Source organism: Canis lupus, chromosome 5 (genome assembly GCF_011100685.1).
Source record: "Canis lupus familiaris isolate Mischka breed German Shepherd chromosome 5, alternate assembly UU_Cfam_GSD_1.0, whole genome shotgun sequence".
Classification (NCBI taxonomy): Eukaryota; Metazoa; Chordata; class Mammalia; order Carnivora; family Canidae; genus Canis; species Canis lupus.
The window spans coordinates 31,571,762-31,595,941 of record NC_049226.1 but is presented as its reverse complement, the minus strand read 5'-3'; the positions used below and the strand labels follow the sequence as shown (position 1 = coordinate 31,595,941).

Below are 24,180 nucleotides of genomic sequence, written 5' to 3'. Positions count from 1 at the left end.
CTGCAGACACCCCCGCCAGCTGCCCCGGGACATGAGCACGGCTGTGAGTCACTCCGTGGGGCCTGTCGTAGTTTTCATACAGGAGCACGAAGAGCAGATGCTAACCACAGAACCGGTGCTCTAGGCCCACCGTGCGAGAAGCACACAGAGGGGTTTTAAACCAGATAAAGTGTTACTTGGTTTAGGGAGAGGATCCGGTCACCATGTCACTGGGATTTGTATTCCAACAAATGATACCTTTCGGGACGACTAGCCCCAGGCGCTTCAGGCCACCATAGTGCCAGCACATCCAGGGTGAGTGCTCGCATTCTGGGTGGAGCTCCCGGGGATGCTATACCCACACAACACCCCACACCCCATCCTCTCCCTGCGACGGTGCCGGGGCTGGAAGACGGTGACGGAAAACAGACGTGACACTAAGCATGTGTTAAGCGGTTGCCGCCTCCCTTGCTGCGGGGCCACCTTTCACTCCTAGGGTCGGTCTGCTGCAGCCCCACGCCTGGCGCTGCCCCTGGGAAATGCAGTGGTCGCTGTTGCTGGAGCATGGAGACGCGGCACGGATGGGCAGGGACAGGCGGTGCGCGGCTGAAGGCTCAGGAGTTTTACCAGGTCCTGGGGCCTTGTGCACGCAGCCCTGCCCTCAGCTTGATTACAAGCATGTTCCAACTTATGAGTAAAAACATTTATTCAATCCTTGTAAGACAAGTAGGAGAGATCACCAGGGCCAAGTTCATCGATGGCGCCCGTCGGCCCCTCCCTGCGTCCACTCCACGGGCACCAGCTCCCCGCAGATCAGAAGTTGATGTGGTTTCGGATGTCATTAATCTGCTTCACCATCTCTCTTATGTGCTCGCCCCTGTAAGGCCACAGAGTCCCTCACTCGGGAACGCAGACCACGGATGAGCCCTTTCACTGACGCCCAAGGACCTCCACGTGTCTCAAACGCTCCAAGGTGGCGCCCCTGCTGGAAGCTGTGCACGTGCTGCCCAGGAACCCCTCCACCCCGCCACCCTGTCCCGCGTCGGCTCCTCCCGCTGTTCTCTGCCCTGATCCCTGCTTGAGGTGGCCCCACCCCAGGGCTCTGGGACCCGTGGACGGTGACCCTTACTCCTCCTTCAGGACGGACTGGATGCACTTGCGCTGGTAGGCGCTCAGGGTGATGGCGGGTTTCTGAGGGCTCAGCACCTTCTGCATCTTGCGCTGCTGGTAATCCTTCTTCATGGTGACCTCGGGTGTCAGAACACACGCGCAGGGCTGCAGTGTGCTGCGCAGAGCCCTGCACCCCCGGACACCGCATGCCCCACACCCTGAGGCACCGCATGCTCCACCCCGGCACCTGGCCTACCTGCTTGATGGCATTACCCAGGTGGCGCAGCTGCTCGGGGATCAGCTGCAGCTCCTTCTTCATGTCCCGCTCACTGTCAGAAAGAACCGGGAGCTGCGTGTGGAAGCGGTGCAGCACGGCCTTCATCCTGTGGCGGGAAGGGGGCGTCTCAGCCCAGGGTCCGTGGGGCAGCCCCACCGAGGCCTGTGTGCCTCACCGCCCCGCTCCTACCTGTTCATGAGATCCTCCTGTTTTTCCTTGGCTTCCTCGTATTTGTCAGCCAAGCGCTCCGCCATTTCCCGGAGACTTTTCCTGGTGGTAAAAAGCAAGGGGCTCTCGGGGTCCACCCGACAGCGAGGCCCAGGCGACCCCCGTTCCCCCCTCGCCCCAGCTCTCACCTCTCCTCTCGGCAGTAACTGAGGTCTTCCAGTTGTTTCTTCTTCTGGTCACAGAGTAACTTGACCCTTGGGAACAGAGAGCATTCAGCCGCCGCCAGCCCTGCCAGTGTGCATCGCCGCCACTGTCCCCACCGCCGCCGTCCTACCTGCGCTGGATCTCCTCCTTGGCCAGGTCCTGCTTGAGGATATACTGCTCCCGGAACACCTGCGTGGCTCTGCTGATGAGTTGCAGGCACTCCTCGGGGGGCGGGGCCATGTCTCTGTCCGCGGATCTGCAAGGACGGTGTCAAGTCCCAGTACTCCTCCCCGCCATCACACCATCCTGCGGCCCCTCTCCCCCGGGGCGGGGTTTATGGAAACGGAGGGAACCCGTTAAAACCCGGATGCCCCCAACCTCGTACTTCAGGAAGGCTGGGTTCGCGACGCTGCGTTGTAAAATGCTCCTGATGTGCTTTTCGAAGGAATCTGCGGTTTCGGCTAGAATGCGGAGGGGAGACTCCGCCGCTGCCGCGTCTTCCCGGGTACAGAGCAGGGGCGGGGACACCGGGTGGACTGTGCTTCTGCAAAACAGACGTGACTCAAACCCCGTTAGGGGGTCAGGCCGAGCGCGCTGCGATGCCCCGTCCACGCAGAGCCATGAAAACACATGGAAGCATCAGGTGTGCCCCGCGCAGGACAAGACCACACGCACTCTTCCGCGGGAAAGCCACCCCTGTTCTACTGATGCTGCTGTTTGTCGACACATCTTGGACGTGGTCTTTTCCAAAAAGAACCCGAATCGACAAAGGCAGCGCAGCCATTTGCAGCACAAGCCCCCACGTCTCCCAGGAGCTCGCGGCGGCAGCGGAAGGGTCAGGAGCGTGGGGGCCAGGAGGGGACTCACAGTAAGGGCCTGATGAGGCACTCGTAGGTGCTGGTGATGCACACCATCGTGGGCCCCAGGATGTCAGGCACAATCCAGAAGCCGCGGATGGGCGCCGGCTGCCTGCAACGACACGACCGCAGGGCTGATGCTGCCTGGGGACGCTCCCTGCAGGAGCGCAGGGGTCGCACTGGGTGTCCAGGTCTCCCAGCGGCATCAAGGTGGGAGCCACAAAGGGCACAGCCCTGTCTCCCGGGAACCAGCAGCTGCTCCACGTCAGGTCCAGGCGGCCACCAGGGCTCAGGAATGCACACCACACCCGAGGGTCCCCGGGCTTTGCTGAGGTATTGGTTCCGCCCCACGAGGGGACCGCGCACCGACAGCTTGCCGCTGCCCCACGGCCCCCCTAGATCCCCCCTTCTTCCTGCTCCTCTCCCCCACCCTTCCAGCTGCCACCACACTCCTGGGGGGGAGCTGCGGCGAGGGGAGCCTGGGGGCAGGAAAACCTCCTGTTCTCAGCATGAAATCTGCACACGGAGGGGCACACACTCCATGACCCACCAGGCTCCTCCAGGGTGACCTCCCTGCTCACCCGCTCCCCACCCCTACTCCCACCCCCACCCCAACCCTGGGGCAGCTGCAGTCCTTGGGTGGCGATCCGTGCCCTCACTCCTAGGAGACACATGTAACTTTACCTGTTTGAGAAACGTATCCAAATAGGATTTGTTACCTACTATTCCCATTCCTCCCCGCCCCGGAACCAGACTCTACCCTGACTCTTCGGGCTCTGAGGCCGGTCCAGCCTCTGAAACACCCGCCCCCAGGGGTCGTGCTCCCTGTCCTGCACTGCTCCCCAAAGGGCTGCTCCAGACCCCACCTGTCCCCATCCTGCGCCCTCCCCACATGCGCTCCCTGTAGTCCTGGCTCCCACTCCCACACCCACACCCACAGGCCGGAGTCTGCCCTTGCCCCTGGGCCCATTTGTCCGAAGGGTGTCACAGTCAGGCAGTCACCCCGCCTACAAAGCTGGCAGTCATTCTAGATGTTTCCCTTTAGTCACTGAATGTGCACCAACTGTTAGTCTCCATCAGAAACATGGACAACCCAGGAACCCCATGTGACCCAGAGCAGGAGAGCCTTCCATCAGACGGGACTTGGGGGAGCCCTAGCGCAAACTCAGAGTCACCAAAAAGACCGGGAGCTGGCAGGGTGACGGTGAGGCAGGGGTGCAGGACCTGAGACCTCACCTGCAGGGCAGCGGCTTGGTACAGAGGATGTGCTCCACGAAGCACTTCTGCTCGGCAGCGAGCTCCTGCAGACTGTCCTTATCTTCCTCGTCTGTAGGGAAAGGGGCAGGGGCGCAGGTGAGTGCGCAGACGACAGTCCCCGTCCAGTCCCCTGCAGCTGGCCTGGCCAGGCGTGTGACACTCCGGCCTCCCTGCCCCGCTCAGCATCCAATAACGGGGCTCCCCCATGCAGGATACAGTCCCAGCCCGGCTCCTGGCCAGCCTCATGCCCGCACACACCTGGCGGTGTTGGGCCAGCTCCTGAAATGTGACTCTGGGTACACACAACCCAGCCTCAGGGTGTGTGGTGCAAGGCGCTTACTGGATCACGGGACTTGATGGCACCGCCACCACAGAAACCTCAGGCTTTTTATTTGGGGCGCCCAGGGGCTCAGGGGTTGAGTGTCTGCCTTCGGCTCAGGTCATGATCCTGGGGGCTCTACCCGCAGTTGGGCTCCCTGCTCCATAGGGGTCTGCTTCTCCCTCTCCTTCAGCCACTCTGCCCCTCGTCCTCTCTCTGGCTCGCTCTGTTCACTCTCTCAATTACATTAAAAATCTTTAAAACAAAGTCTTTCCATTACCCACAGGAAAGCCCCACGCCCATGAGCAATCACCTGAGCTCCACCAGTGGCCCGGCCCTGGCCCCTGGCCCATCCCCAACCCCCCAGCTCCCTCCTGGGCAGCTCAGGTCTGCAGTCACCCGACAGGGAGTGGGGACAGGGAGTGGTGACAGGGAGCTGTGGGGTGAGCCTCCCGTGCTGCAGCCTGAGCCCCACATTGTCCCTTTCCACTGCTGGAGGTGACACGGTCAGATGGATGACTGCCTGATTACGGGGGACGGAGCCCGGCTGCTTGGCACCTGCTCATGGGTCTCGTAACCCGACGTGGGTCACCTGAGGGCCGGCCCTCAGCATGGCGCTGCTTTCCATGTCTGCGAGCCCTGTCCTGATGACACCGTCCTGTCGGTTCTCGTTTCTTCCACGTAAACAGGCACGTATTGGGCAGTTCTGTGATGTCTCCCTTCCGTGACTGATGACACGGAACATGCTGGCATGTGCTTACTAGCTGTTTGAACCTCCTCAAAGAAACAATGTCTACTCAAATCTTTGTCCAGTTTTTAAACGGGGTTCTGTGTTCACATATCTGAGTTCTGCAGGTGCCCTCCGTGCTCTAGCTCTAAGTCCACTGTCAGGTACGAGATTTACAGATGTCGATTGCCATCCTGTGGATTCCTTTCACTTTCCCAGCACCGTCCTCCTCAGAGACGTCCGTGGGGTCTCTGACTTGTTCTGCATCGTCCTCATGTTATGTGTGAGGACAGAGTTCAAGTTCACCAGCTGGCAAGCATGTCCCAGCCTCGCAGGCTCTAACCACTGTGCTTCCCCCGCTCCCCTGTGCTGGCGCCTTGGGCAAACCACCGACCCTCGACCCCACTCCATTGACCTGCACGGATCTCCTGCGTCCGCATCGCACTGTCTGGGTGATGGACCTTTCCTAAGAAGTTGGGAAATCAGCAAGTGGGGCCGTCCCACATTGTTTTTGTTCCTCAAGGCTGTTCCGGGTGCCCCCGGGCCTTAGAATTCCAAATGAATTTGAGAATCAGTGTGCCAATTTCTGCAGATTCTCACAAGGGTGGCACGGGACCTGCACGTCAACTCGGCGAGTGCTGCCGTTTAACAATATTAAGTTACCGGATCCAGACTGTGGCACGTGTTTTATTTATTTAGGCCTCATTTCTTTCAGTAACATTTTACAGTTTCAAGTGTACATTTTACACTTTTGTCAAACTTATTCTTAAGCAGTTGGTCTGAAACTACTATAAGTGGGATTGTTTTCTTTTTTCCTTTTGGATTACTCGTTACTAGTGAGAGAGCAGAACTGATCCTGTACACTGCTCTCATGTCCAGCGATGTCGCTACATTCATTAGCAAAAACACTCCTGTAACGGGTCCCCTAGGATTTACTACCTAAACATCATCCTGTCAGGAAAGAGAGTTTTAGTTCTTTTCTAATCTTGATGCCTTTTATCTCATTTTCTGGGCTCCTCCCCTGTGTCCTCCATGACAATGCTGAACACAGGAGGCAAGAGCAGATGTCCCTGTGCTCAGATCTTCAGGGGAAGGTGTGGAAGGCAGAACCTGTGAATGAACTGGACATCCTGCTGAGACTTCCAGGCAAAGCAATGGTTCTGTGGCTGGGTGTCCTCTCCCTGATTACAGCCAAAAATGAGGAAAAAAAATGTAACTGGATTTTTACAAAAATCGTAAGGATGATTTTGGAAATTGTCAACCCATCTGGATGGCAAAAGATGCTTAAAATGAAGATATTCGCTGTCAGGAAAATCAGATTTTAGAGGAAGAAGCCACCAGTGTGGCCGTTTAGCCTGTTGGTAACACCTCAGGAAGGTCCGAAGACACAGTCACACAAAGGCTCTCTAAAGAGATGAGAGTGTGAACTGGGTCCCCCGTCACCTGAGCAGAACCTCAAACAGGGAGGGGACGCCCAGGAAGGATCTGTGGGTGAACCTGCTTGGAATACACGGGAGATCCAAATGGTTCCGGAGAAGCCTATTGCCCCAGACACCACAGCCTTGGGCTGAAAGGGTCAGAGGAATAAGAAAAAGCTGTTCTGCCCCCAAATCCAACAGGTAGAAAAGTGGGTGGTAAAATCACGGAGCTGCACACACCTGCTACCTTCCTGGAAAACACAAACATTTATTCAGGAGGTGGCACAGCCCAGATGATCATCCCCAAGCCTCGAGACCCAGCAGAGTCTGACCTATGAACTCACCTAGGACCTGTGGTTTTGTCCACTTTTTCTCCTTTTGACTGAAGTCTATGAGATCCCCATGCCAGTCCTCAGCGCTGCGTTCTGGGAACAGGGAGTGTGTTTCCTGGTTTCATGAGTCCAGAGAGGAGGCTGCCCTGCGTGGACTCTGCTCAGCCTTGCCCTCTCTAACGTGGAGGATTTAGGATGACATGGAGGTGAGGGCCTGACTCCCTGCTGCTGCGACGATGCTCCGGCCCATGGGTCAGAGGCAAGTCTTTGGAGGCCGCGGTGCCAGAATCCATGCTTATGCAAAGCTCCAAGACAGGAAAGGGGACACAGAATCAGAGCTGCTCCTCACAGGGCCGACATGGGTAGTCTGCGCTGTCTGGGGGCCTGAGGCTCCAACCACCTTTCTCCAGCCTGGAGGAGAGGAGCAGCTGGTGATGCCAGGTGAGGGCCCCGCTTGCCCCCAGCCGCTGGCTTTGCCAGGGGCAGGGCTATAACAGGGCAGGCGGGGGAGCTGAAGTCTCCGGAAAGGGCCCACTGTGCCCGAGGTGGGCAGCATTCCAGGATTTGCTGCAGCAGCGGGGAGCTACGGAGACACCGGGTCTCCCTGAGTATGGCTCCCCAAAGATGCCTTTCTTCAGGATGAGGAAATTAGTTTTTATTATCAGTTTGAATATTTTTAGCAGGCAAGGTCGCATTTTCTTAGATGCCTCCTCCGTGTCTACTGAGGTGACCCCACGGCCAGAAGCCTTCCTTCCAGGCGTGTGCGCCTATGCAGCGGCCTCGCATTCCTGGGTACATCCCTCCTGGCCAAGCGCTCCCCCCGTTCCTAGTGGCTGGATGGGGTCACTGGTTTCTGCCGAGGACTCCGTGCATCTGTGCTCATAGGAGGCACATGTCCTCACCTAGTCCTGGCGCCAGGGTCACAACCACCTCCCGGAGGAGCTGGGAAGTGCTTTCTCCTTCTGTTTTTTGGAAGAGCTTGTGAAGAACTGGTATTCGTTAATTGCACAACTACCTCATCCTGAGCTTTTCTTTTCGGGTCATTTATCATCACTATTTCGATGTGTTTTTTTTTTTTTTTTAAAGACTTTATTTATTCATGAAAGAGAGGCAGAGACACAGGCAGAGGAAGAAGCAGGCTCCATGCAGGGAGCCCAACACGGGACTTGATCCCAGGTCTCCAGGATCAGGCCCTGGGCCGAAGGTGGCACTAAATCGCTAAGCCACCCGGGCTGCCCATCATCACTATTTCGATCTCTCCACTGGTTATAGGGCTAGTCCGACACAGCTTCCTCCTCAATCAGCATAGGGAATTTGCGTCTCTAGGAGTCTGTCCCCATCATCCTGGTGCCAGGTGGTCACGGACACCTCGGTCCTGAGTCCCACTCCGGGGAGGGCGGCGGCGGTGCTTCCTCTGCCAGCCTCAACAGGAGGTGGCTGAGTCGTCTCTTTCAGTTCTTGGTCAGTCTGGCCTAAGGTCTTTCAATTTTCTCAATTTTTTCAAAGAACCATCTTTTGATTTCATTGGTTTTTCTCTATTATTTTTGTTCCAAACTTTTATTTGAGAGGGAGAAAGAGAGACTATGTGTGCATGTGCTGGGGGGACAGGGTGGGGCAGAGAAAGAATCTTGAGCAGAACCCACACCCAGCACAGAGCCTGATCCAGGGCTCAATCCCACGACCCTGAGATCACAACCTGGGCTGAAATAAGAATCTGACGCTTAACGGACTGAGCCAGCCTGGTTCCCCAATTCCAAACTACATTTTGGGAGAATCGGTGAAACATATGGAAAAGCTCAACTCACCTGACCCAAGGAACTTGTGAAGTTTATGAATCCAAGTAAGCCCGACACTGTGTACACCAGCTTCATGAGTACAGTGGTATCTTGAGGGACACTTGGGATCTGCAAACGGAATCACGCACAATACCCAGGTCACAGTCAGAAGACGGACATCTGCCCCAGCAGCCCACAAACATCTGCGACAGAAGCAATAGAAGGTCTATGGGACCTTCGTGCTGTGGGCCTGTGTCGGGGGTTTTGAAACTTTAAAATCTGAATTTGATTTTCAAATCTATTGTAACTATTTTTAAAAGTAATAAACACAACTCAAACGTTACTTCCCAACGGTAAGAGAAGAGTTCACCAAGACAGAAATACTTGTGCCTTTCTGTCCATCTCGGTGCATTTATTTACAGTTCTTCAAAATAAAACAGTGCCTAAGAAAGGTTCCAGGTCTGGAGACACATAGATGCACACACATCCCTCCTGAGAGCCTGCTCAAGTAAGTCAAAGGTCCTGAGGACAAGCACTGAGCGGACAGTCCCGTCGCTGCATCTGGGCACAGGTGGAACTTTACCTTTAGTTTTAGATTTGAATTATTTTTTTTCCTCTTAAGTAAGCTTTACTCCCAGCATGGGGCCTGACCTCACAACCCTGAGGTTGAGTCGTATGTCCTTCAAATGAGCCAGCCGGGCGCCCCAAGTAAATGTTGGTGGGTTTTTAAATACAATTCTTGTTTGACAATCCTTTATGTTTACTTATCTATTTTAGAGAGCACAGGTGCACACGTGCAAGGGAAAGTTAGGGGGTGGGAGGAGGGAGAGAATCCCAAGCTGACCCCCTGCCAAGCAGGGAGCCTGACGCAGGGCTCAATCCCAGGACCCAGAGATCATGACCTGAGCTGAAACCAAGAGTCAGATGTTCAATTGACTGAGCCACCCCAGCATCCAGAGGATCCTCTATCTTTATACTCAGAAATATGAGGAACCATTAAATAATTTCAGTGAAAACTTCTTCCGAGATCTAGCACCAGTAAGACTCCCTGGGACTGAATATTCACTGCTATGATTCAGTAGTTTCAATACACCACACAACTAAACAGATACAGAAACAATTTACATGCTAAAGCTGACTTAAGATGCAACCCTCAGGGAGCCCAGCTGACTCCAAGGGAGCAGCATACTGGGGTTGTGAGTTCGAGCCCCCTGTTGGGTGCAGAGATGACTTCAAAATAAAATCTTAAAAAAATTTTTGGGAGGCACTTGGGTGGCTCCACGGTTGAGCCAGGTGGCCCAGGTTGTGACCCTGGGGTCCTAGGATCGAGTCCTGCATCAGGCTCCCCGCAGGGAGTCAGCTTCTCCCTCTGCCTGTGTCTCTGCCTCTCTCATGAAGAAATAAAATCTTGGGGAAAAAAAAAAAGATTTCCCAAAGACCTGTTCTCTTTCTCAGGAGACCTTACCCTCTGGTCTCAGTATCCTAGGCTGTAAAGTTCTGACACTTACACTCCGACTCCCTCTCGACTCCAGACGTGCCCCGCGAGCACCGCTGTCATGCTCCCTGCATAAGAGCCCTCCTCCTAAGATGCACGCTCTGCAGAGCTGAGCCAGATCCTCCTCCTGCAGGCTGGCCCAGGTGCGGCGAGCAGAGGCCAGGCAGCCACAGACTGAGTGCCTGTCTTGGCACCGGGCCCAGGAAACCGAGAGGAAACGGCAAGAAGCGGTGCAAGGGCAGTGGGATCGAGGGGCTCTATGTCAGAGGGACTGCAGAGATCATCTCATGTCATCCCGGCCATTTCCACAGGTTGACCCCACACTGACTGATGTCAGAACCATACCCCCAGTTCAGGGGGCGGTAGACCCCCTGCACTGAGCCCCTCGGTGTCCCAATGGCACAGGCTACCAGGGGCTCGGCATTCTACCCAAAAGCTCCCCAGATGAACACAGAAGGTGCTGGAAAGACCCAGTTCCAACCCAAGTAAGTTAAAAGAAAAAAAAGATTAAAATGACAGCATTCAAACCCAGTCTGGGAGTAATAAGAGACTATGATGTTTCTAAAGTGAAGAAAAAGGCTTTAAAGTGATTATCTTGAAGCGTATTATCATTTGATTTTCAAAGTTCCTTTTAAAGTTTGTTACAGTTCGTGTACATTTAGGTACTTGGGTCATGAAATTGGCTCAGGACTGGACCGGGAACATTCCCTGTTCTCCATGGGGGCGGATCTGGCCACAGAGCCTGGAACCGCAGGGCAAAGTGCCGGGAAGGGCATGTGACCACGTCAGCGCAGGAACGTTACCTCTGTGAAGTTTGATTGGACAAGAGAAGTCAGAGTCACAGGGCTCGTCGTCTCCGGCCGCCAGAGTCAGGGCGAGCTCCAGCTCCACGCACTCGAACACGTACAGGGAAGGGATGATGTCAGCCCTGGAGTCCCAGGACTTCTCTGACTGTGGAAGGAGCACGGCCACCTCAGCCCTCACACCCCCAGCCCAGCCTACCCATTCTTGGTGTTCCTGGAGGAGGGGCGAGGCCTCCCTTCCTCCTGGCACGTCAGTGGCTCACCAGAGCCAACTCCATGACTGCAGGGCCCCTCTGTGTCCCCAGGATCCCTGGGGGCTTCACGGCTAGGAGCCAGGCTCACCACTTGGTCGTCCTCTTCCTCCCCCTCCAGCACGACGCAGTGATACAGCATTCCCGACTCAGTGGCGATCACCAAGATGTTGGGGACGCAAGGCAGGCAGAGGATGGCGCACGCGTCATAGCCATAGTTGTCCTCAGCTGCAGGGTGCATAGGCAACGGGCCCAGCAGCTTTCCGACTGTCCCTGGGCTGAGGGAGACAGGGACACTGTGGTGGGCACAGCTGGAGGAGAGCAGGCCATCGCCCCAGCCTGCGCGCGTTCTGTGGGTGACCCGCCTCGACCGTGATCCCAAAGCCTGATGCCCTGACGTCTGCGCACCTTCCCGCTCAGCTCTCCCCTCCAGTGCTTCTCAATTGCACGTAACCTCGAAGGGACACGGACAACATCTAACAACATTCTTGGTTGTTGTGATGGTGATGGGAGGATGCTTACTAGTGCTCACTAGTGCGCAGGGCCTGAACTCTCCCCACAGCACAGCCCCCAACCCGGACTCCTCAGCTCAAAACCTCACTAGCCTGGAGGCTGAGATACCAGTTTGTCCGTCATCACTGCCAAAGCTATCTGCCAACTAGGTCCCAGCGGGCCCCATGCAGCTACACCCACAGCCGCGTAGCGGCCCTGCCGCTGCCTGTCCCTTGGGGTAGTGGCAACTCTTCCCACCCCGCAACCCCCGCGGCTCTGGCTCCCCGAGCACACCTCTCTTGCCTTCTGTCTCAGGAGTCCGGTGCGCCCCAGGATCCTGTCGCAGGCCCCATCCCCCCCACCACTGCATGCGGATAGAACACGCTGGACTAGGCCCGCTTCAACCACTGCCCAGACTCTGTGTTTTCTTGGGAAACGTAGCATTTGTTTGGGGCTTCAGACCCAATGTTTAGTGGGCAAACACTGAGTGCTGGGTGACCCCCAAGGGACAGAGATTCAGCTGGGAAAGCAGGTGTGTGCTGAACACGATAACGCAGGGCTTTACAACACACAAAGGAAAACTCACAGGCACAAAGTGAGGCAAGGGGGCGCCTGGGGCACAGTCAGCTCAGGGTCCGACTCTTGGTTTCAGTTCAGGTCATGATCTGAGGGTTGTGAGATTGAGCCCCACATCGGGCTCCATGCTCAGCACAGTCAGAGACTTTCCCTCTCCCCCTCCTGCTCATGTGCCCTCTCTAAAATAAACAAATAAATCTTAAAAGAAAGTGAGCTAAGAAAGGTACCAAAAATAAGTAAGATCAATGGGAAAGGGTACATTCTGGGAGGAGGTTCTCAATGCTGCAAGCTCTAAAAAAAGTTCTGGAAGCATGAAGATAGGGACCAACAGGAAGGAAACCCAGCTCTGTCAATGGGAGGCAATGCACACAGTCCAGGAGTCCAGGACTGGCAGTGGGAGCGGCCATCTCAAGAGCCACAGTCAGGTGCTCAGACTCCCCCCCACCCCCCCGCTGGGTGATCGTGTCATCAGGATGAGTGTGACAGAGCAAGGGCAGCCAAGGGGGGGGGACGACAGGGGGCCAGGGCCGCTGGTGGAGAGAGGCAGGGTCTAGGCAGAAGATGACAAGGGTGTGAAGCAAGGATAAGGGGCCGGGGAATGAGGGGGCTTGCATTCAAGGAATTTTCAGGCTAAGACCCATAAATCTGGGATAGGGCTGGATGTAAGAGAATGCAGATGATGAGTTTCAGGTTCTGGGCTAAGGCGACAGGGCAAGGAGAGGCTGACAGTGTCAGCATGGACACACACCGCCCCCAGGGGGGTCATGTGTGGACAGTGAGAACACCTGGGCCAAGGAGAGTCCAACAGGAGAGGTCCTCACGACCCTGCACACCCTCCAGTCCCTCTGGAGCCACTTCCTCCCTGGATGCAGCCGCGGGTCCTTGGGTCCAAGCTTCCATGTTCCCAGCCAGGCCAGCGTTCCGCCACCCGCTCCCCCCCGCCCGTCCCTCCCACCCTGCTGCCCTCGCCCCCCTGCTGCCCCCACCCACTGCAAGACTGCGGAGGGGGACAGGAGCCACAGGCCGGCCCAAGTTACCACCCATCCACATGGCTCGGGAGTGAACGGCAGTGTTCAGCCTTGGTCTGGTCAAACCTGCCCTGATTCTTACCCTCCCGCCTCTCACCGCAACAGGTGAGCTTCCTGGTCCTCACTTCACCGTCCACCTCCACCCCGGGCCCGCATGCCCCCTCCTGCCCCACACTGACCCCCCGCAACCACCCTGGGTCTGTGCCGGGGTTCGGACCCCACCCTGCGGGCAGCACCTCTGCTGCCAACGGCCCCATGCGGGCAGGAGCAGCTTTCATCATTCCCCCAGCCCCGCCCTAACGCAACCCCCACCCATCAGAAGCCATCACCGTGTCCTCCTGCCTGCAACTGTGGGTTTAACGCCACCAGATCTTCCCCAGAAGCGCCTTCCACCTTCATCGTCTGACGCAGTACCTGAGGCTGCTGTTCCTGCCCTGGGAGTCTCCTCACTGAGCCGACACCCCAGGACACGCCCTGGGGCTGGTGTGCTTGCCCCTCCCTGGCCCTCAACCCTGCAATCCTGTGTGAGACACAAGTCTGTCTCTCCAAAAACGCCCTGCCTTTTTTATGGGGATCTAGCTCTCCTTCCTCGGAGCTCCTATGATCTCTGTGCCACTAAATGTGTCCCTTCACGTGTACACACGTCTTTTCTACACAACTGGGACTTACAACACCAGACTACCGGGTGTGACTGTACCCTTGTGCCCCATTCACGTCAGATGCACGACAGTTCTGTGCTTCTACGAGGAAATCATAGGTCAAATGATCGGTGCCAGGCTTTCTCCAAAATACACACACCGAGCACTGCCAGGTGGCCACATATCCGTACACCGCAACCACGGACCCCAGATCCGGACCCGTGATGGTGTGCGGCGGGCCGCCCCTCCACTCACCTGTGTGCCAGACTAAGGTACGTGAGGAAGGTCTCCCCGTTCTCATACAAGATGTACAATGGGTGCGCCACGACATCCCCTTTGCCTTTCTGCCCAAACATGCTCTTCGAGACTGCTGACAGTGGCCCAAAGTCAAACGCAACTGCTGTCTCCCCCAGCGATGCAGTATACGCCCTTCTGGAAAGACATTTAAAAATCAGCTGGTTGAAAACAAGAATGAAAACAAAAGGTCCAATAACAGGGAGTGGGGATGGAACCACACAGCGCGGCTTCAACCTTGAGCAGCTTAAATTCACACACACAGTAGTAACACAGAGATGCAAGAAAACAAAAGGGAAGGAGGGGCACCTGGGAGGCTCAGTGGTTGAGCATCTGCCTTCAGCTCAGGGTGTGACCCCAGGGTCCTGGGATCAAGTCCTGCATTGGGTTCCCCACAGGGAGCCTGCTTCTCCCTCTGCCTGTATCTCTGCCTCTCTCCCTGTGTCTCTCATGAAAAAATAAATAACATCTTTGCCAAAAAAAGGGGGGAAGGAAACACGAAACCCTGTTGAGTGGAGGACATGGTCCTCGCACAAGCAGTCACTGAGCACCTGCCCTTGCTGGGCACTGCCACAGGACCTGTGAACATGGTGAGGTCCACGTGGGCCTGACCACGTGAGTGAAGGATGTGGGGAAGACAAATAAAGCATGTTTGGGAGCATGTCAAGGCACGCATGCCAACCGGGTAGCCTGGAAAGGACACTGCCACGGTGAGGTCTGAGCACAGATCCCAGGAAGACGAGAGTGTGCCCGTGCTCACGCAGGAAAGCCAACGTGCAAAGTCTCTGCGTGTGCACCCAGGTGGGTGCTGTCATAAGTTGAAGAATGAGGAGGCCGAGGTGGCCGAGCTCGAAGCCAGGGCACAGACGGTGGCAGGAGGGGCCGCCTAGGGGCGGGCAGGGCAGTCCCGGGTGGGGCGTTCTGGGGGGTGGTAGAGACTCCCAACAATCAGTGGGGTTGGGGCAGCAGGGATACAGAACGACCTGCTTTACACCCAAAGTGGGAGGAGAGACTAGAGATCACAAAAGATCTCATTTTCTCCTCAATGTTTTTCTGCAGATATTCCTAATTTTCTGTAATAAATACATACTATCTTTTAATCAAGAAAATCAACTGATACAACAATCCGTCTTTGTATTTTGCAGTTTAGTATAACTAGTTATCCAAAAAGATTCCAGTTCAATATAAGGCTAACAATAAACACGGCTAAGATACAATGTTCTACAGCTGCTGAGAGTCAGCAAGTCCCACTGTGTCAGGAACACAGCTCAGCTTATTGATCATGTGGGAAGGTGAATCAGAATCAAAGGACTGCCTGGGTGGGTCAACAGGCAGAGGTCAGACTTCAGTGACCTAGGAGCCCCCTACATACACGCTCCTGGGCCCTATTTCGTATTCTCGAAAGGCGCAGTCATGGAAACGAGGCTCTGCTGCCCAGACACGGCTGCCACACCGGAGCAGAGGCCAGATCCGGCTGAACAAGCCGCCTGCTCCACTGCGGCCCACCCATACCCCATGTCTGTCGTGGGGACCAGGAGCTTCGCAAACATACCGCAGGGGAGGGGCCCTGACTCCAGACACACGGCTCGGCTCCTGGGCAGCTCTAGCAGTGGCCACTCCCCATGTGGGGTGCTAGGACATTGACATCCAGACACAGGCTGGACGAGGCCCATCAGGAGGCCTGAGGACGGGGCTGGAGAGTTCCAAGGGTGATTCTGTCAGTGGTAAGAGGAGCCAGGGCCTCACTGAGGAGGGTAAGAAACCATAAAGGGAGCTGGGCCCGGGAGGAGCAGCAGGGCTGTCTCTGTGCCGTGGCGGGCTCTGCAGATGGACAGCCTGGGATGTGCACGGTCTGCCCAACGCTCACCCTGAACCTCTGAAATGTCCTAACTTAGTCCCTTATCCACAGTCCCACAGGGTGTCTGTTTCATGCTACTCATTACAGTGACTTCAGCACATCGCCTGCTTTCGCTCACTGCTCACACCATGGAGAGCTTGCTGGTCGGCGATGAATAAACTAATGAGAAAAACTCTTCAGGACACAAATAACAACTTACCCTTTATTGAGTATCAGGCTTTCCTCTTCCGCTTCTGAAAGCACGATGACCCTGGTGGGTGTCTGAGGCTCACGCAGAGAGTAAATCCTAGCAAGCAAGAGGAGAGACCGCACTTAGGTTTCCTTCATTTTGCAACTGCCCTTCTCTCTGTGTAATCATGGCTTGAGCCACTGCCTACGGGTTTCACATCCATTTGTTTGCTGAGTAGCCCACTACATCTGTTCTCTCACAACAACCAAGCAGGGTGTCTGTGTGACATCCAGAAACACTCTCTATCGTTTCCAACGTCCTCACTGGCCTGCTGCACATTGTGCCCCCGTCTCTCCCTTCCTAGGCCCCTGGGCACCCATGTGCCATCCAGGCGCCACCCAACTGCCTGTCTCTGCCCCTGCCCACTGAACCTCATCAGAGAGGAGCACATCTCAACGCTTTATACATCCACTGGCCACAGAGAGTAGATCATTCAGCCTCTAGTCTACACATGCTGCTGTTACACAAAGACACAACATCATGTCACCCCTACTTTCCCAAACTGCAGTTTTTTGTTTTTACCAAAATCATTTAAAATAAAATTTCACGGGGATCCCTGGGTGGCGCAGTGGTTTGGCGCCTGCCTTTGGCCCAGGGCACGATCCTGGAGACCCGGGATCGAATCCCACATCAGGCTCCCAGTGCACGGAGCCTGCTTGTCCCTCTGCCTATGTCTCTGCCTCTCTCTCTCTCTCTCTCTCTCTTTCTGTGACTATCATAAATAAAAAAACAAAACAAAAAAAAAAAACAAATAAATAAAATTAAAAAAAATAAAAATAAAATTTCACAGTACATGTGCCTACAGTTAAACAGTTTTCAAAAGGCCAATAATATTAGCAATCCAACATCAGTTATAAAGTTATATAGTTATATAACAGTTATAAAGTCCTCATCAATCATTAATCACTTACTTTGACTACCCTCAGTTTTAAACTTTGTTCCATTACCAGTAAAATGCCATTTAATACATGTTTTTAATGAAAACGTGATCCAGGGGATCCCTGGGTGGCTCAGTGGTTTGGGGCCTGCCTTTGGCCCAGGGCGCGATCCTGGAGTCCCGGGATCGAGTCCCGCATCGGGCTCCCAGCATGGAGCCTGCTTCTCCCTTGGCCTGTGTCTCTGCCCCTCTTTCTCTCTATCATAAATAAATAAATAAATCTTTAAAAAAAAAAAGAAAGAAAGAAAACATGATCCAACTGAACACATATACACACACACTGTGGTCTTCCTGGCTGCCTGCAAGCACTACTGACTTTAAACCTCATGTAAGAACCGGACAGGATGCATTGTAATTGTCAACAGGGTCCAGAGCTTCGGAGAAGAGAAGTGACAAATACCCTATATTTATTTTTTACGTTTTTTTTTTAGAGAACAGGGGGTGGAGGCGGGGCAGGGGGGGCAGGGCAGAGGGAGAGAATTTTGAGCAGACTCCACACCCAGCATCCAGACCACGGGGCTTGATCCCACAACACTGAGATCACAACCTGATCTGAAATTAAGAGTCGGGGGCTTAACCAACTGAGCCACCCAGGGGTCCCAAATACCCCATTTTTAAAAAAGAACCTTCAACACTTGAGACCAGATACCTCTTTTCAGGTGTAAGATCTCAGCCTGTGGGAGGGGCGCCTGGGGGACTTAGTGAAGCATCTACCTTCACCTCAGGTCCAGATCCCGGGATCGAGTCCTGCATCAGGCTTCCTGCTCAGTGGGGAGTCTGCTTCTCCCTCTCCCTCCGCTCCTTCTGAGCACACATTCTCTCTCAAATAAATATAATCTTAAACCCAAAAACCTAAGACCAGGAGGGGCAGGCATCAGGAGTTCTTCCATGTACAGCATAGCCTCTGTGGCGGGAGAGCATCCCTTTCCTTCTTTGGCCCCAAGTCCAAAGCCAAATGGGTGGGGAGACACTCAAGGAGATTTAGAGGCGTCCTGGCGAATGCCAGCCATAGTGCAGGAAACCAGAGGCACCCAAGGGAAGGGAGCTCTTGAGTGAACCTGATGAGCCACACCCAAGGGTTGGGAGCATGTGAATATGCTACACTGTATCTGCTTCTCATAGGAAACTTCTTTTTATTTATTTTTAAGATTTTATTTATTTATTCATGAGAGACACACAGAGAGAGAGGCAGAGACACAGGAAGAGGGAGAAACAGGCTCCATGCAGGGAGCCCGACACGGGACTTGATCCCGGGTCTCCAGGATCATGCCCTGGGCTGAAGGCAGGCGCTAAACCACTGAGCCACCCAGGCATCCCTCATAGGAAACTTCTAATGGAGGTGGGCTGGAATGGTGTAAGAAAGGACCATGGAGGGCAGCCCCGGTGGTGCAGCGGTTTAGCACCGCCTACAGCCTGGGGTGTGATCCTGGAGACCTGGGATTGAGTCCCACATCGGGCTCCCTGCAGGGAGCCTGCTTCTCCCTCTGCCTCTCTGTGTCTCTCATAAATAAATAAATAATTAAAAAAAAAAAAAGAAAGAAAGGACCATGGAACAGATACCCAGGTCCCCGTGACCCTCAGAGGGCAGAGGAGAGGACGCTGGAATCATCACGACTCCACAGGAAAGACCACAATGGCTGCATCGCAAGTGCGAGGATACTCCATCCCGACAAGGGCCCAGGGCTCTCAAGGTGCCGTACAGAAACAAGAGCCAGAGCAGATCGTGCCCTCTCCACTTGCATCACGCCCATCAGCGTCCGGTCTGTGTGACCAGCCGGGACTCAGAGCTGGGACGGACTGGACATCAGCGTTTTAAACTGGACACACCAAATTTTAATAACTACAAGTCAGCAGACAGCTATGAGATTATGTAAAAGGCCAGGAAGGGCAAAGTGCTCAGCAGAGGAGGAGAATCTAGTAGAGCACAGTTAAAAGCAGTGATTAGGAAAAATAAAATGATCTTTACCTCTGCCGAGTCTCCCCAATAAATGTATGGCAGATCCAGGACGATAACTAATTATATTACAGAAATCTCTGCAGATTGAGGACACTTAATCATAGAGTCCAAAACCTGTCAGATTAAACTGGCTCATTTTACAAAATTGGAAACTGAGGCCCCCTAAAGTTTAAGATCCCCAGGACAGAAGGGGCACTGGGACAAGAATTCTCACCTGAACTCCCAGTTATACTTTCACCTTCTTATGGTGCATCGCCTCCAGAAGAGCAACAGGATGAGAGGGGCTCTCTCAGGAAGGTCAGGGAAGGAGGGGTAGGAGGCCTGGCTGAGGGGATGAGCAGTAACGAAGGCATCTGAGGCCAGTCATATGGGCAGCTCTGCCTCAGTGGTTACAACAGCCCTGAGACACAGTAAGCTGACACCTGGTGACCCGTCCAGGGGTGCCCTGGGCTGGCAGCCAGCAAACAGGACCACAGACTTCCCTGCACAAAGCTACAAGAGTTAAAAACTGCTTTACCTTATTACATTGTCTGATGTTAAGAGCACAACGTGGGGATCCAGCAGCTCACTTGGGTACCAGGCCGCATGCTTCAGAGTCAGAGAAGTAGAACTGGTGAAAAATCTCTCAGCGATGGGAGTGGTACTAAAATAAAAATAACAGTTTTTCCAAAACATTTTGTAGAATGTGGATGAAAAACCTTCTAAGGGAAAATCTATTTTAACATTCTTTGCTCTTCAAATTTCTTTCTCTCAAATCTTGCTGAGAAGAGCACTCAGGGGGATCCCTGGGTGGCGCAGGGGATCCCTGGGTGGCGCAGCGGTTTGGCGCCTGCCTTTGGCCCAGGGCGCGATCCTGGAGACCCGGGATCGAATCCCACGTCGGGCTCCCGGTGCATGGAGCCTGCTTCTCCCTCTGCCTGTGTCTCTGCCTCTCTCACTCTCTCTCTCTGTGTGACTATCATAAATAAATAAAAATTAAAAAAAAAAAAAGAGAAGAGCACTCAGAGCATCTGTTGCATCGATATCAGTGAGGATCAAAATAAAAACATTTTCTAAGTCACAGAGTGTATTATACTTTACAAGTGACTCAGATTTCCTAACTGACTTGATCCCTTTAGTGACCTGGTAAAAGAATGACAGGGTAAATATTACCCCTCTGATTGTGCAAATGAGGAAACAGATATGGGAAAGGGAACGTTGTGGAGCTAAAGGTGGTTTCAACCTTATACTCTTTCCAACAGATCTTTCAGACTCTCACTTTTCGGGATTTGTTGAAAAAGATAAAAAAAATCTAACTTAGTTAAACAGATCATCTGCCTCACAGGGTAACCACTTTTCAAAAGTTATCATATCTCTGCCCACGTGGACGAGCTGAAACTGCGGTGAGACAGCAATGGGCAGAATCACATGGGTCTATACACGGGACAGCCAAAAGCCCACGTGTAGACCAGTTGGGGACCCGTGGTATTGGAGCAGCAGCACAGAAAATGCAGCATGAGAACCATGGGTCTGGAACAACTTCCATATGTATCACAAACTAGACCAACACTCAGTGGAAACACAACTTACCTACAGTTCACTGCTAATTTTCCACCTTCAAATTCTGAATTCTTCCCCCATCTTTTAGGTAGTTCTAACACCATGAGGCCTTTTATTCCTATAAGTGCTACATGATGCTGTGTCGGACTTAACAGGACTTGATAGATTTCAAACAGGGGCGGATTTATGCAGAGCAATCTCTGGAAATGAAAGCAAACTGGTCAAGATGGTTCATTTCAATGTAAATATATGTGGCAGGCACTTGAAGGCCCTAGCATTACAGTGCAGTTTGTACAGTAACTGAAGCAGGCCCGGCTTTACTTGCCCATCTGTGCCCGTAACTGCAAAGCAATGAAGCCTTTTGGGTAATTATGTGCTAACGCTGTGGCTATTCACCGATGGGGCATTTTTAACCACTGACTGAAATGTAACAGAAAACACATCAGATCCCCCCCCCTTTTTAGATTTCCCTACCTTAAAAATAAATAGTACGCATAATTTCCCTTTCCATGACTGAACTCCAGTCCGCCCCCGACAGCCTCCACACACCACCAGGCCAGCTGTGTCTCCACAAAGCCATCACACTCTGTGAGCCTGTGTCTCTCGACAGCTCTTCCTTCTCCTTTTGTGGCTGGCTGTCATGGTCCGGGAGACGGCCTAAGCAATCACCCAGATCTTCCAGCCAGGTGTGCGTGCATCTTCTGTACACTCTGGATCATTCTATCATGGTTCTTACCACCTTGCATTCTGGTCATCCCTTCAGTTGACCATCCTGCACAACTGTGATGCGTCTTCCTCTCTCACCCTCAGCATAGTATGTAGCATCCTGCTGACTCTCAATAAGTTTTAGTGAAGCGAGTAGTGAAGAACTCAGAAGTGTTCATAAATGGCAGCTGAGATGCTACATTAGAAACAGCTCAGTTGGGGATCCCTGGGTGGCTCAGCAGTTTGGCACCTGCCTTCGGCCCAGAGTGTGATCCTGGAGTCCCAGGATTGAGTTCCGCATCGGGCTCCCTGCATGGAACCTGCTTCTCCCTCTGCCTGTGTCTCTGCCTGTGTCTCTCATGAGTAAATAAATAAAATCTTGGAAAAAAAAAAAAAGGAAAAAAGAAACAGCCCAGCAGGACAGGGAACAGCCTCAAGAGCTTCTGCGGCCAGTGAAACGCTGCTGTACCCACGTAGCTGCTCCATGGAGTGGTGGCGTTTTCAGGGGTTCTGATAAGCCGCTTTCTCAGCGTTACCAGCCCTCGGAACAACGTACTTCTCACAGGCTTGTCCTGCTTCTCTCCTGACCACCACATCACCATCTTCTGTCTTTTCCACTTTCCCCAACACACCACAAGACAGCCAACGTATCTCATCCTCACCCTCAGCCAGGATCTTTTTAGATAAGACCATTCTGAACACCCTGAGATCTCTGCTGCTTGTCACCGAGCTCTGTAAGCCTACCCTTCACCTGTTCCTTTTTTTTGTTTTTTTAAGAGTTTATTTATTCATGAGAGACAGAGAGAGAGAGGCAGAGACACAGGCAGAGGGAGAAGCAGGCTCCATGCAGGGAGCCCAATCTGGGACTCGATCCCAGGACCGCGGGATCACAACCTGAGCCAAAGACAGATGCTCAACTGTTGAGCCACTCAGGTGACTGTCCCTTCACCCATTCCAACCAAAAGGTTGTTCTCCCATAAGAGGTTCTTTTTTTCCCCTGGCTTCTCAATCCCCATCCTCTCCTGCTTTATTTACAACCCAAACAGCTGAGATCAAGTGTGGTAATTACAGGGCTTAGGTGGTTTTGTTTCTAAAGTCACTATTCTTTTGTTATTATTTAAAATTGCAACTCCTGCTAAGCACTTTCCCACCTGACAGTCCTTTAGGATTTCCTGAGAGCACCCAGTGAAGGAGGGGGAATACAAAAATAACAAAGAAAGACAGCCCCTGCCCCCCGCCATGGTTACAGGGTAGAAAAGAAGACAAGTATGAATCAATTTAGTCTTGCCTGCTCCAAATGCTGCTAACAGGGTGTGCTGAACATGAGAATTACTCTCCTAAGCCACAATTTGACAGAAAGTAGATTGTTGACTTGTGACCTGTTTTCAAAACTGCAGAAACACAGCTAGCAAAAGCCGATCATTTCTCATTTACAAGATTCGGCAAGTGGCTCACAACAGACGCCCTGCATTAGGATGGGGGGTGGGGGCACCTTTTTATCTTTTAGTCCTTTAAAAGGCCAGAATCCATTTATTACAAGTACACATTTCCTTACAAGTACACATTTCCTTAGAACAACGTTCCGCTGCAGCAAGTCTGGAATGCTTTCTGTCTACACCGCTTTCAGATGCTAGCAGCTAATCAAAAACAAGCAAAACTGGGGGCACCTGATAAATAAAACCTACACACACACACAGACACACACAAAACACTGCCTTCAGCTCAGAGCATGATCCCAGAGTCCCGGGATCGAGTCCCACATTGGGCTCCCTGCATGGGGCCTATTTCTCTGTCTCTCTCTCTCTTTCTCTCTCTCCCCCTGTCTCTCATGAATGAATGAATGAATGAATAAATAAATAAGTAAATAAATAAAATCTTTAAAAAACAAAAACAAACCTGGGGGCACCCGGGTGGCTCAGTGGTTGAGCATCTGCCTCGGGTTCAGGACGTGACCCGAGGTCCTGGGATTGAGCCCCACATCTAGCTCCCCGCAGGGAGCCTGCTTCTCCATCTCTCTCTCTCTCTCTCTCTCTCTCTCTCATAAATAAATAAATAAATAAGTAAATAAGTAAATAAGTAAGTAAGTAAATAAATAAATTCTTTAAAAAGAAAAACAAAGATTGTCTCCCAATTTTGGGAATGGGCTCATTTTCCAGAAAGGAAAAGAAAGAATTACCAGGGATTCCTGGTCCACGTCAGGCACAAAACTGGAGACTGGTCGCTTTCAGATCTCCCACCTGACTGCTGCTCACACCAACCCCAGGAGAGTCAGGACTGTCCCTGCGATCCGCGGGTTTCTCAGAACCCACCTCCTACGGTCTGTCTCCGCTCACCTGTTTTCCTTCCAAGTACCCGCACTGCTGGCTTTCCCACGGTCCCTCCCCTCCCCCGGGCCCCCCAAGAACCGCAGCACCCCGAGAGCGTGCGGGAGGCGGCAAACCTCTGACGAAGGAACGAAACCCGGGAGAGGCTGCCAAAGTGGCCATGAGGAGGACGGAAGCAAGAGGACAAGAGGCAACTTCCGCCCGAACCGGCCGCCCCAGAGGACGAGCGCTGACACCGGCGTCGCACACCTGCGGGGCACCCGTGCTGGGCACACCCGCGCCCTCCGCTGCCGGCCCCCGGTGAGGCCCTACCTGGTACTGGGACAAGGAGGGCTCGTCGCCCGCGCCGCCCAGGCCTCGCAGGCGGACCACCAGGAAAGCGCTGCCGTCGCCGTCCCACAGGAAGAGATCGCCGCCCAGGCCCAAGACAAGGTTCCTCGTCAGCGGCGGCGGCGACGAGGGCGACGGCGAAGACGCCGGCTTCTCAGCCTCGGCCGGGCCGTGGGTCTTCAGCCCCTCGCGGAGCCGCAGGAACACGACGTGGTTGGGAAGCCAGGACTGCCACGGCTCCCCATCACCCGTGGGCCCTTCGGCGGCTGCCATCTTGGCCCCACTGCGCGCGTCCCCCCAG

At 53.7% G+C, this 24,180-nt stretch overlaps 1 protein-coding gene across 2 annotated transcripts; it reads right to left on the bottom strand.

Moving 5' to 3' along the window:
* Positions 1–667: 667 nt before the first annotated feature.
* NUP88 (nucleoporin 88) lies at positions 668–24,178 on the bottom strand. Of its 2 annotated transcripts, XM_038536475.1 has the most exons (18): positions 23,862–24,178; positions 20,551–20,720; positions 19,499–19,624; positions 16,058–16,144; positions 13,962–14,138; positions 11,064–11,250; positions 10,722–10,869; positions 8,454–8,552; positions 6,661–6,741; positions 3,832–3,922; positions 2,606–2,707; positions 2,124–2,282; positions 1,869–1,994; positions 1,723–1,788; positions 1,556–1,636; positions 1,346–1,472; positions 1,109–1,227; positions 668–856 (listed from the first exon to the last, which is right to left on the bottom strand). In XM_038536475.1, the coding sequence occupies exons 1-18, from the start codon at positions 24,150–24,152 to the stop codon at positions 793–795; spliced, it is 2,301 nt and encodes a 766-aa protein (XP_038392403.1). In that variant the 5' UTR covers positions 24,153–24,178; the 3' UTR covers positions 668–792. The 2 variants fall into 2 exon arrangements, with proteins under 2 accessions (XP_038392403.1, XP_038392404.1); XM_038536476.1 differs by lacking the exon at positions 6,661–6,741 and having other exon boundaries at positions 23,862–24,177.
* Between the last annotated feature and the right edge of the window lie 2 nt (positions 24,179–24,180).